Source organism: Maylandia zebra, linkage group LG5 (genome assembly GCF_041146795.1).
Source record: "Maylandia zebra isolate NMK-2024a linkage group LG5, Mzebra_GT3a, whole genome shotgun sequence".
NCBI classification, from domain to species: Eukaryota; Metazoa; Chordata; class Actinopteri; order Cichliformes; family Cichlidae; genus Maylandia; species Maylandia zebra.
Window position 1 is genome coordinate 26411445 of NC_135171.1, and position 12274 is coordinate 26423718.

At 38.7% G+C, this 12274-nt stretch overlaps 1 protein-coding gene across 5 annotated transcripts; it reads left to right on the forward strand.

Annotated features, from left to right (window-relative positions):
* The first annotated feature begins 902 nt into the window (after window positions 1-902).
* si:ch211-161c3.6 (uncharacterized) lies at window positions 903-12238 on the forward strand. Of its 5 annotated transcripts, none has more exons than XM_004548658.6 (6): window positions 903-1214; window positions 3099-3321; window positions 3424-3507; window positions 4903-4953; window positions 5100-5138; window positions 7524-12238. In XM_004548658.6, the coding sequence occupies exons 2-6, from the start codon at window positions 3217-3219 to the stop codon at window positions 7590-7592; spliced, it is 348 nt and encodes a 115-aa protein (XP_004548715.1). In that variant the 5' UTR covers window positions 903-1214; window positions 3099-3216; the 3' UTR covers window positions 7593-12238. The 5 variants fall into 5 exon arrangements, with proteins under 5 accessions (XP_004548715.1, XP_004548718.1, XP_004548719.1 ...); XM_004548661.6 differs by having other exon boundaries at window positions 3152-3321; XM_004548662.6 differs by lacking the exon at window positions 903-1214 and adding an exon at window positions 1419-1644 and having other exon boundaries at window positions 3152-3321.
* Window positions 12239-12274: the final 36 nt, after the last annotated feature.

The following is a 12274-nucleotide window of genomic DNA, read 5'->3' on the forward strand; positions in this document are numbered from 1 at the left end:
TCACCCAAACTAATCTCCGTGCTTCATCTTTTTTAACTTAAAGCTTTATATTTTGGTCGTACGCCAACGTGTTCACCTGACATGACTCCGTGAGCGGTCCAGTGGCAGCAGCAGCTGCCCCTGGAATGTGTATTCTCTGCGGTGGTTCAAACATTTCCATCCAATTTTTATCAGTTTGTGTAAATGCAAAAAGTTACATCTTGAAAATATATTATTTTTAGGGTTTTTTTTCCAGCTGCACACAGGCAGCATGTAAAGCAGAAATCCACACAGAAAGGGACCTTTTAATCTAAAAATGCTCCATGTTGACTTATTATTATTTCATTATTATTATTTGAAAATAAACAGTTGTATAATTTTTTTAATAACTGGGCTACACTTGTTAAAAGTACTTGAATACAAAATCCAAAGATTGCATCTAATCGCAACTTTTTGCGTGCTCTATAAGTTTTTCTGCTGATGACTTCAAATGCTCTTTGCACAGTTTTTGAAATGAGCTGAGCCGGGGTTACATTTTCCCCTAAAGAAAATGTATATGATAGTGCTGCTGAGCAAACTTTGTTCTTCTGAAACTCCATTTGATGTTTTATTCCTTTATGACACAGTTAACATCTCTTAGCACTGTAGGTGGGGAGATAACAGAGGGACAGAGAGTGAAACTTTTTGCTTGAAACAGTGCAGACAGTCTGCTCTCACAACTCTGTTCTGCTGAAACAAACTGAACCTTTTCCTCCCTTCTTTGGGGAACTTCCCAGCCCCCAAACCCCACTTTGGGAACCCCGGAACCAGACCCTCCTGTCTGATGCCCGACTTTCTCCCTCTTAAGTGGGTGGTCCAGGGAGCTTTTAGGGGCGGGGTCCGCTGTTTCAACCCTCCTACCCTCGTTCTTTCTTGAAACATGCTTTAATAGAGAAAGTATGCAATGCATACAGCTCTGCTACAACCCCCCACTATACTGCATCTGGGGTATTCGTGACTGGACGTCTGGGGGATCACACACATTTCCGATTAGGAGGAGGGAGGGAGAGAGAGAGAGCGAGGGAGCGAGAGAGAGGGAGAGAGAGAGAGAGAGAGGGAGAGAGAGAGAGAGAGCGATTACCCTTTCATTCCAGCCAATGAGACGGTCGATACACTAAGATTTTCATAGTTGTGCAGGAGCACAAAGTGGAGTGAGTGTGTGTGAACTTCCAGGTAAAACTGCAAACCAACTTAAGGTAAGTCGAACCGCCTCTGCTCCCTCTGTTATTTGGCGCTGGCTGCATGGGCAGGATTGCTCAGCCAGAACACGGAGCCTATAGCCTAAATGTATGTCCTGCTTTTGAAAGCAGAGGTTTTGCACCTGTGTTGCTTGCCTTTGTCCTTGGCAATGTTTTTTTTTCCTTCTTCTTCCTCCAGCTCTTTCTAGCACACGGTTCATCCACTTTGGCGAACCTGTTATCGGTCCAAAAACCCAAACACATTAGAGATCGATTGCGCAAGTGATGGAAGCAGGGGGATGTTGTTTGGTCAGCGTCGACTTTACGCTTTAAAACACTGCTGGCCTGTTGCTCGACTGTTGTTTTGGCGTTTGCATGTGCCAGTTACCAAACTCAAGTCGACGCTTTGGGCTCACGGCTTCGCTTCAGGAGCGCCTCGCGCACCTTGGTAAACGCTGTAAAAGAATGTGTTTTTATGGTTGTAATTGCCGCCCATATGCAAAAAGTACATTCAGTCCCGTACTTGACTGCCAAACGCGGACTAGTTGAGCGGACGGTCTGCTGCTGCAAGAGAAGTGCACGTCGCCTGTTGAGCTGTTTGGAAACGAGTTTTAAAAGCGACGAAACGACGTCGTGCGTCTCGTTTGGCTTTAAATCGTTTCAAGCGAGGACGTATTTCTCAAATTACTCCGACTTCCTGCTTCGGTGCAGCCGTTTTTGATAGGCTGTGTTGGCAATTAGTGTTTGGCACATTCCTCGCAGAGCTGCCCGTTGTGGTAAGCGACCACCTTGGGACATTACCAAAAGTCAGTTTTAAGTGGTTATTTATTGTTTGTTCTACCCATGGAAATAAACCCATCACGTTTACAAATGGTTCGACCAGTGATCAAAGTGGAATATACAATGTTTACAGTACCAGTGCTATTAATCAGGCCCGTGATGGGCTGCAACTAGAGCTGAAACAAGTCAGTCGACAAAATTCACCAATTGATTTTTTTAAAATTAATTTATTAATTTATTTTTTACAAAGACTTAACTGGCAATTGTTGTGAAAATCGATTTAACGTGAAAAGTAGTTTTTTTTTTTTTTGCAAATGTATATAATGCAAACGTTATAGCCACCTGAATGTTGGTCAGGCAGTCCAAGCGACACGAAGACGTCCTGAAGGGCTGCAGGAGCTGTGAGGGCCATTTCTCGCCATTTTATTGAGTAGACAGTTAATCAGCTGTAAAGGCCTATTTAGAGATTACAGATTTACTTTGTAAATCTATCTTTTTGACCAAACCAAATACATTCACCTAAACCTTACACATTACTATAAGAAATTAAATGACTCTTACATTATCCAAATAGCTGTAGCTTTATTTCCCAGTTTTGCACTACAGGCTCCAAACTGTAAATTTACTAGCAGTTTCAATTCTTTTTGTTAAGTTTTTGCATGTAGCGTCTTTCATTTCTTGCAAATCATTGTCTGAGTTGCACAAGTTTTATGTCGCATCACCACACATACAACATGCAACGCCTAGCAGAGGGCAGATGGAAGTGGGGAGTGTAGTACAGTAGATGCAGATTTTGGATGGTAGATTGAGTTGTGAATATCTGTGCTACTTTTAGTCTCTGCACACCATTCTCATGTTTCCTTGCATTTGCCAGACCCCTGTCTGTGTTCCGATGAACTTGGTGCCAAGGCTTATGTATAAGCAGTTCCCACGCTTGCTCTTGGAAAAGAGTCCTGTGTGATCCTGAATTATCCTGTTAATGATGTCATTAAGCACTGATTGGAACTCATTGTGGTAATTGTGCAAAAAGAAAATTATTTGAAGTGGTATAATAGAGCTGATTATGCTAAATTTGTCAGAGACGATTGCTGCGCTGCATTCAAAACGAGTCATTTTTTCCAGGTTCCTTTGCTCGCATCTCCAGCTCCTGATACTCAACTCTGCTCCTCTTTAAGCCCTCGAGGCCGCTGCTCCAGGCTTTGATGCCCACACAGTTTGAAGCAGGTGGACAGACGCAGGCATGAGTAACAGTGGGACCAAAGAGCCATCTCCTCAGCCAAGCACTGCCCAGTCACCTCCTGAGCCTCAGCGTAGGGGCAGAGGTCGACCAAGGAAACAGCAGCAGGTAGGACTCCATTTATTAAGCATGTGAATGTGATGAGCTTTGCCTTACTGAGCCGATGGCGTGTTTACATCTACTAGATCCGCATCTAATGTTTCTTCACAGGAGCCTGTTGGACCACCAACTCCAAAGCGGCCAAGAGGACGACCAAAAGGCAGCAAAAACAAAGGCCCCAGAACTGCACTGAAGGTTGAAACTGATCAGAGTATAATTTCATCACAGTTAATTTGTTTCAAATAACCAAACATTACATAATTGAAATTGGCATAATAAGAAAGCTGAAATGGATGCAGATGCTTAGGGTTTAGTGGCAGTGTCTGCACTTTTTAAAAAATAATTCAGACTTTGCAATCTTAGTGGGCTTAACTTTGCAATGTACCTGTGTTAGTGAGGGGTTTTTTGTGTGTAATACAATTTAATTCAATTATACTTTTGTGGCTACAAAGCAGCCATCACAGGGGCAAAAATGAGGTTGCAAAACAGACAGAAAGAAGGACAAGCTCAAGTTAAATCACTGCAGTTTTTATGCCTCATGCGTTATTATTCTGACAAATAAAACATTGTCTTGTCAGGAACAACGATTACATTACATAAGTGGTTGGAAGTATCAGAGTGGATGGACTTCCTTACACCACCTTGCTTACACCAGCTTTAAAGACTTATTTTACTGTAAAGATCAGCAATTTTCTGGCAATAGACTCGTGAATGATTTGATTAGTCTTTTCCCATATAAACCAACCAATATTCATCGTTTTGCTGCTTGTAAAATTAGACAGAAATTTGTGTGCATATAAAAAAATTAGGTTTCACTGTAGTTTAAAAATAAAGTAAAGAAAACTTGCTGTAGAAGGTGTGACATCATCATCATCATCATTGATCCACATCTTGTAGTGGATCAACTATTTGGCTAATCATACAAAAATATGCTGAAAAATATCATTTGAAAATTTTCTGTTTTGTCAGGAGACATCAGACTCACAAGATTTCTTTTTTATTCTTCATCACTAGCTGTGAGGGGGAAGTGTTATTGTCAGGCAACTGAGCTTGTTAAACTTGTTACAACATGGCAGAGAGAGGTATTTCATGTGTAAGCCTGCAATTAGACATGGCAAATAACACAAATCCATCCTTTGTGTTTTCAACCTGAACATTTCTCAAAACAGAATGATTTTAAAGAAAAGAACTCCACGAATATTAATTTAAACGTTCCTCTTTAATTGTTTAAAATCATTTTACTTGGTTGCCAAGTAAACTTTGCACATGCTGATGCCTGCGAAAACTTTAATTTGGCATATTGTTCATCTGTGCAGGCACTGTACATGCATACAACTCCTAAATTCTGAAGTTTTGTTTCAACTGTTGACTTTACCAACAGGAGTTGTACAGCCCCATCAAAGTATTCACCAAAATGTTTCTTTAATTAAGGAAATGGTGCCACTCCTGAGAGGGGTGTTCCCCCCTTGACCTACAGGAAACTGTATCTAGCAAATAAATATGGCTGCTGGATTGAAGATTGAAAAACTACAATACTCTAAAGAAAACCACAGGATTTGTGTTTTCAACCGTTTTTCTCTTCCTCTGCAGAAAGTAGAGCCCATTGGAGAGAAGCGACCACGTGGGCGACCAAGGAAATGGGTATGAAGCAATCACTGACATTCATGGAGTTAATTGTAAATGTGTGTCCAAAGCCTCCAAGGTGTCTGTGTATGCTGGAGCTGAGCAGTCCTTGAGGGCCCGTTTTCCTTCATGTTTAATTAATTCTGCTGCCTCTCTTTTCACAGCCCCAGAAAGTAGTGCTAGAAGTAACTGAAGAACAGCAGGTGAGGAAAACGAAATCTTTAAAGGGCAGTAGGGTGGTCCGGTTTTGTTTTGATGTAGCACTTTGAGACGCAGGTTCCCACAACTGAAACGCTGTTGTTGTTGTGAAAGTGCCGCTGTTTGAATAATGGAATTAGGGCCTGTGTTTAAGATACGCTTGAGACAACTTCACAAAATAAAGTAAACCACTTAACATTCACAGCCGCGTTCCCCACTATATCAAATTTATGGCTTAACAAACTTAGCAGTGGCTTTGCGGCGGAATCCTTAAAACATTTACAATCATCAAATCATTGAAGTCTCTTGCAGTGTAATCTGCATTATTATAACTCACTTTCAGAGTTTGTGACTGTGGTGTAATGTGAGCCCTGCTTCAGTTGGGCAGAAATCTCATTTTGTGTCATACATTTACCTTTTGACTAATGTCAGTTACATTTATGTTGTGAGACCTGCAGTGCTGATTTGCATAGCTTATCTTATTTATTAATATCAAAAGTTCATCATCAAAGAAAAACTACATTCAAAAGTCCCTTGTACTTTTTAGTGAAGCTGCAACTAAAACAACACGCTATAATCTGGCCTGCAAACTCTACAGGGTGAGTAAAAAACAACAAAACAAAAACATTAACAGTTGCGCAAGTAGTGTATGCACTGTACATTTACATAACCAGTCTACTCACAAGTATTGATAAATATCTAAAACGAAGAGCAAAATACAAAAAAATGTCTAACATTAAGTTTTAAAATATTGAATCTGCTTGAAACTAGTAGATAAAGGTTTCTAGAAAGTTGCACCAGCTAGTGATGAATATTTATATAATACAAATAAATATTTTCTACTAAATGTTATTTGCCCCCTTTAAGATATTTAATATAGTATACTCAGTAACTTACAAACTTAAGTCCCTAAAATGACATGGTGTTGACATGTCCTCCATGATGCTGCAGATACTATTTTTTTTAAGCTGCCTTTAGTCCTGGTAGGATTTACTGATAGCAATAAAAGTGAGATAGAGAGAGAGACATGATGGAAACACAGCCGCTAATCTACTAGGATCCGCGGGTTATATAAAATTAGGCTTAGTGATGTGCAGCCTGTTGACTTTAAACTGGTCGTGGCACAGAATCCCATCCTCTGGCTTTGTCATTTTAACAGTAAAGTCCTTTATGCTATATGTATACACTCAGCTGCCACTTAATGCATTAAGTGTCACCATAACGCTCATGGTCCATATTCTGAAAAGTGTCCAGTTAACTGCCTGATAAATTTGCAGTACTTTTGATCTGTATTGCAGTACTGGTAAAGTAGCAAGTGACACCAGTGACAGAACAGAAATGCCTCTTAGTGTCAAAATAAAGCCTTTCCTTATATTTTTCTGTATCTGTTCATGGAAGAACATCCCAAATAATTCCATCTTCTGAAAAGTGCCCCAAAATCTAACAATTGTAAAAGGGAAAGACTTTCAAGAAGCGAAACTGCCTTGTTTCCAGGGTACTGAAGCACATTGTCTTTAATTAATCCTTTTTACTCCCCTGCATGTTGCGTATCTGCTCTTTTTAAATATATGGATTTCACTTTGCGCAATGCTGTGTTTCAGTTCAGTACTCCTAGGATTTGTGTATGTTATAACCTTCTCAGGCCTTGGCACATTTTTACTAAAATGCAACTATAAAACCACTTAAAAAGTCATTACCTTAGCACATTTGATAGCAAAGCTGCCAATGCACATGCTTCTTGCGCTTCATGTACACTGACTTCATGAGGATATGCCAAATTCTTGAAAATTCACAGATGCCGTTGCTAAATTCCCCAGATAAACCGCCAGAAACATCGTCTTGTGACACCAAGTGCTTCTCTGTAACTTTGGTTCGTTTAGCCCTTTTTTTTCTTCTTCTTTTTTTTTTTTGAATTTCAAATGAAGTTGCACAACAGTTCTCACCGAAGCAGGGCAGTTCTCTTGATGCCCCTCGTGTGTCTTATCGCATCCTCTCCACTAAGCAGTTTGTCAAAGGGGTTGAGATGCTTTAAGAACTGAAACCGTTGAGACAGACTCCATTTCTCAGACGCACACACATGAAGGGGAAGAATGAGTCAATATAGTGAGGGGAAACCTGCTCTAACTGTTCTCTTCCCCTGTCTTTTTGGTTTCCTGATGTAACCGTCATCTTCCTCACATTTCTGGGTCTGACAGCTGGAACCTGCTTCCTCGCACGCAATCGCTCCATGAGATTTTAACAGTCATTCTTGTATTCTCGTGCGTTTTCTAGTATTGATTCATGTGCTTGAGCATCATGAGTCAGTAGACCAAAAGAGATAACAACAAAGTGAAAAAGTGTTTTGGGTTTTTTTTGTTTTTGTTTTTTTTTTGGGTGTCCTGCTGTTCCAGGGCGCTTCAGAAGAGGCTGAGGAGGGTCCCTCGTCATCTCAGGCGGCAGCACAGGAGGAAGGGGAGTAGATAGGGCACCTCTCTACCTACCTCAAGGTTTGGCCTCCGATAAACAGGGGTTTAAATCTGACTCCTATCTGTGATGGGGATTCAGGAACACACAGACACACACACACTCAAAAGTAATTGCAGTCAGTAATTTCTTCTCCTGATGTGATACCTTGGATTTGTTATAAATTTTTTAAGAGTTTTGGATTTTTGGTGAGCAAACTGTGTTTTAACATTGGAGTATTTGATCTTTCAGTAAGGTTTATTGAATAGGAATAGTTCCACTTTTTGGGAAATGCACTTGAGACATACCATTTTCACATATAAATATGCCGTTCATACCTGCAGCATCTCTGAAGCTCGCACACACATATTGTCTCATTTCTGAAATCTAAAAATGTAAAAGCAGTTTTTGTGGTCGTTTTAGACGTGCCTGCTTCTCATGTGACTTTAAGCAGTGAAGGAAAAACAAAAAGGGTGCATTTCCCATAAAAATTGAACTATTCCTACAAGTATGCCAGCTTTCCTGAGCCCCTTAGTGTGCATGGTTGCGTGTGAGCGAGTGTGAGCGCGTATGTGCGGCGGTTGCATGGAGAGGGGACTAGGCTGCTGGCTGAAATGAGACTGGTTAAGAAAAACAAAGGAACCAAACTGAATTGTTTTTATTGAAACATGTTTCTAAATCAAATATCACAAACCCTCGTATGAAACATCGTTACAATATAGACATGGTGCGCTGAAGTCATTATGATGAAAGTTGTGTGAAAGGTTTAAACTGAAAATGAAATATCAAATTATTTGAGGTGTGGGGCAGGGGCTCCTTACAAAAAAAAAAGAAGATTAAATTGGATCCAGGGTTTTGTTTTTCTTCAATCCAGCAGCTGATTTGAGAGAAATTGTTTGAATATTTCATTTAGAAAAGAGAAACCCTTCACACATCATTTAGTCAACAAGGATGTTGACATGTCATTTTTTTTCACTCAGGATTTCACTATTAACAGTGCTTTTACACCATATTGAAACCTCAGGTACAAAACTATTCAGGAACATGTTGTCTACTCAGAAATAATTATGGTGCTGTGTTTGTTGTGCATTTCTGATCTGTATTTGACATTACCAGTATGCCTTGACACAAAGACCTCATTTAAACCTCAGTTACCTTCAGCTTCTTAATCTCTCATTCTACCTCAGTAACACAAAATGATCTCCTGCAAAGTAATCCTTCGCTCCCTCAACAGTGATATACACAATTACTGTACACACACACACACACACACACGCGCAAACACACACAGGTTTTTGTGCAGATATACAGTACGATTAAACACGAGGTTTTCAGGGCTGCAGGCCAACATGTGGAAGCAGATGTTACACTCCAGTCGGGGAGTACAAATAAAAGCATCAGTATAATTTTTTTTTTTAACTGTATTTGATATAAACTGAAGTGAGATTTTGTTTGTTTGCTCTCCTGGGAAATAAAATGCAGCCAATAGTTTACAACAACCTGATGAAATACTTGCTTTTTAGGGTGCAGTTCCTCATGAAATACTTGTTTTTGTTTTTTGGGGGTGGGGTGGGGATTGTTATTCTTTTCTCATTTTTATTCTATCATGTATTTTCTGATTCTTACACTGTAAATTGTATGTGTGACACTCTTAATACATGGCAGCAAATAACCACAAAGTGCTGAAATACATAAGCGTTATGGCTAACTTCAGGCACCGGCCATACCAGACCGACTAAGGCTATAGCAACAAAACACCTCGTTGTACTGAAGGTATTGGGAGTGCATTTTATGGTCTATCAATTAAACAAGTTTAACTTTATTTAGTTTCATAGAGAGGAAGTGCATCATATCTTGTTGCAAATTTTACAGTCTTCCTTTAAAGGATTGTTTCACTTACCTCTAAAAGCATGCAGCTACATAGCTACAGTACGTACACCTCAATGCAACAAAGTGCATGGGATTTATTTTGTGGTGCTTAATGAACATTTTCTGTTGAAGCTACTTTCTACTTAAGAAAATGTTAACAAAGTGGTTTAAGACTTGTCCACACTAACATACTGTGGTAACTCCCAGTCTGTAAGAACTCTATAAATAAAACTCAGTTCATCTCCATTGCATTCAGAAATCTTTAAAAAAAAAAAAACGAAATGGGAGATTTTCAAATAGAAACATTAATTCAGAACTAGCTGCATGCCACCAGAAAAAGTGAATGTAGTATTTTTCACCATGAATACAGTACTGTGCAAAAGTCACCATCATTTCTATATTTTGCATACAAGGAGCCAGACTTTCTTGTAATTTTTTAGGTGGACTTGAGCAATAGTTCTCCAGGTTTTCTGAAGGTCTTTCAAAGTTTTTCTTTGGATATTGGCTACTTTCAATCCAGTCTTTGTAGCTGACCATTTATATAGAAATGTTTTTGTTCGTTAAACCACTAAACGCTGTGCTGGGAATCATTCACGCATAAAAAAGGCACCTAACTCAAGGGATGAAGAGTGCTGTGTCTACACATAACAGACAACTTGGCAAATAACCAATTATAAGTTCTTTGTAAGTATCTTTGGGCGCTTAAAAAGAACAAAGACTTCTTTAGTTGAATCTACAAAATATAACAGTTTTTCAGGCAAATACTAGTTTTGCTCCAACAAGGTGACTCCTAAAGATCTACTAGAAAGAAAATCCAGCAAAGCCCTGATACAGGACCTGAAGGGTATACCTGACCCTTTAGCTCAGGGGTGTCAAACTCAAATACACAGTGGGCCAAAATTCAAAACTGGAACAAAGTTGCAGGCTAACATTAATATTTATTGAAAAAAAAATCTTCCTCCAGATATAAGAATGAATCTTTTCTTATGGATCAAATAAGTTTTGCTGGAAAACTGAATATGGAACAAGCAAAGCTTAATACTAAACGATATATATATTAGCTGTATAATACCAGTAGGCCATCTCTAATAATAATTTGGTATGGCTTCGCGGGCCAAATGTAATTAGGCTGCGGGCCAGAGTTTGACACCTATGCTTTAGCTGATTTATTTAGTGTTCAAGCCTCATCAGAAATGGTTTTCTGCCCTTCTTAAGGCAGAAACGAGGAGAAAAGGATGAGGTATGCCAAATTACACAAAAACTGGACCAAAAATCGGTGTCAATGGGGCTTATGGATTGATGAATACAAATTAGATTGGCCTCCTCAGACCCCAGACCTCAACGTTATTGAAGCATTGTGGGCTCATCTTGAAAGAGAACAGAACAAAAGAAGAGCTTTGATGTCCTTCAAGAAGCCCGGAGAACTATTCCTGAAGACTACTTAAAGAAATTACAAAAAGGTTGCCTAAGAGAGTTCAGGCTGTGGTAAAGAATAAATGTGGTCATACCAAATATTGAGTTTTTTTCCTTAGAAACTGTATTTCCATGTGTCTAAATGTTTCAGTAAGTTGGTGCACCTATTTCCAAATTTCCTAGCAAAATTTAAAGAAATGAGTGACTTTTGCACAGCACTGTCTCTGGCACCAGACAGTAATGCAGGGAAATGAAATTTACAAAAAAAAATGTAATTGAACGTTAAAGGTATTTTATATATATATATATATATATAATATATATATATTATATATGTTCGTAGATAGTAAATCTGGTTTCTATCATGAATCAACATAAGTAGCCACATAGATATATAGAATAATCTGGAGAGCTCAGGATGTCTTTTTCCCTCATGGAGATGTTTCTCATACAAATGACTGAATCCTTTATGTCTAAAACATCAGAGGTTAAGAAATTTCCTGCCTCCATGTAGTTTAAAAAATGTTTTGAGAAGTCGTTTTGTGAACATTTATCCAAATTAGATATCACTTACAAGTTGCTAATTACTGCACATTACTTGAATATCACCATTATTTACTGTATATATGTTTCTTCCACGTAAAATGTACTCATATTATCACTGATTTTTTGTATTTCAGTCATTTCATGTATTTCAGCATTGTTGACAAAATTGCAGCCGGATTAGATATTGATTCAGTGTTCATCTGCATTGACTTTAATTTTGTTTTTTGCTTTTGGGTTGTTTTTGCTTTTTTTTTTTTTTTTTTTGACTATGCTCCCTGGACTACCTCTGAAAACCAACACGCCGGGGTCATCTCTGGGGGAAACTCTTGGTTAAATATGTCTAATAGTTCCCATTAGACCTGCAGGTCATGTGGATCATGAAATTTTGAAGTAACTGTCAAACTAGTACTGTTGTAGTCCACATCACTCATCTCACTACATTCATATGACCATAAGTGAATGGAAGTCAGCCTTAAAGGGTGCCTTTTAATTTAACTACAGCTGAGTCAATGTGTGTTATTTTACAAGAGCTGTCTAGATATTTACTCTCTAAATGGGGACAATGTTTTGTGATTTTACTGATAGTTATATAGTTACATACAGTACTTGATCCATTTTCAACTCTTGAAAAGGTTGAAGTGTAACTTGAGAAATCAACTTTTTATGCCTTACTCTTAACACCATTTTGTAGTTATGTTATGTGTTGATGTGTCCTCATCCACTTCCTTAATAGAACTCACAAACCTGTGATATATATTTTGTTTTGATTCTTTACCTTGTGATTTGTGTTACTCAACGTCTGCGCATCACTTATTAATAAAATATCACCTATCAACTCCTTTGTTCTAGATTTGTACAACAAGAACATTTC

Excerpts from the sequence above, each read along its gene's own strand:
- si:ch211-161c3.6 (XM_004548658.6), top strand. The coding sequence starts at position 3,217 with ATGAGTAACAGTGGGACCAAAGAGCCATCTCCTCAGCCAAGCACTGCC. Across the intron at positions 4,954-5,099 it reads GTGGGCGACCAAGGAAATGG|CCCCAGAAAGTAGTGCTAGA; the intron begins GTATGAAGCAAT and ends CTCTTTTCACAG. Across the intron at positions 5,139-7,523 it reads AAGTAACTGAAGAACAGCAG|GGCGCTTCAGAAGAGGCTGA; the intron begins GTGAGGAAAACG and ends CTGCTGTTCCAG.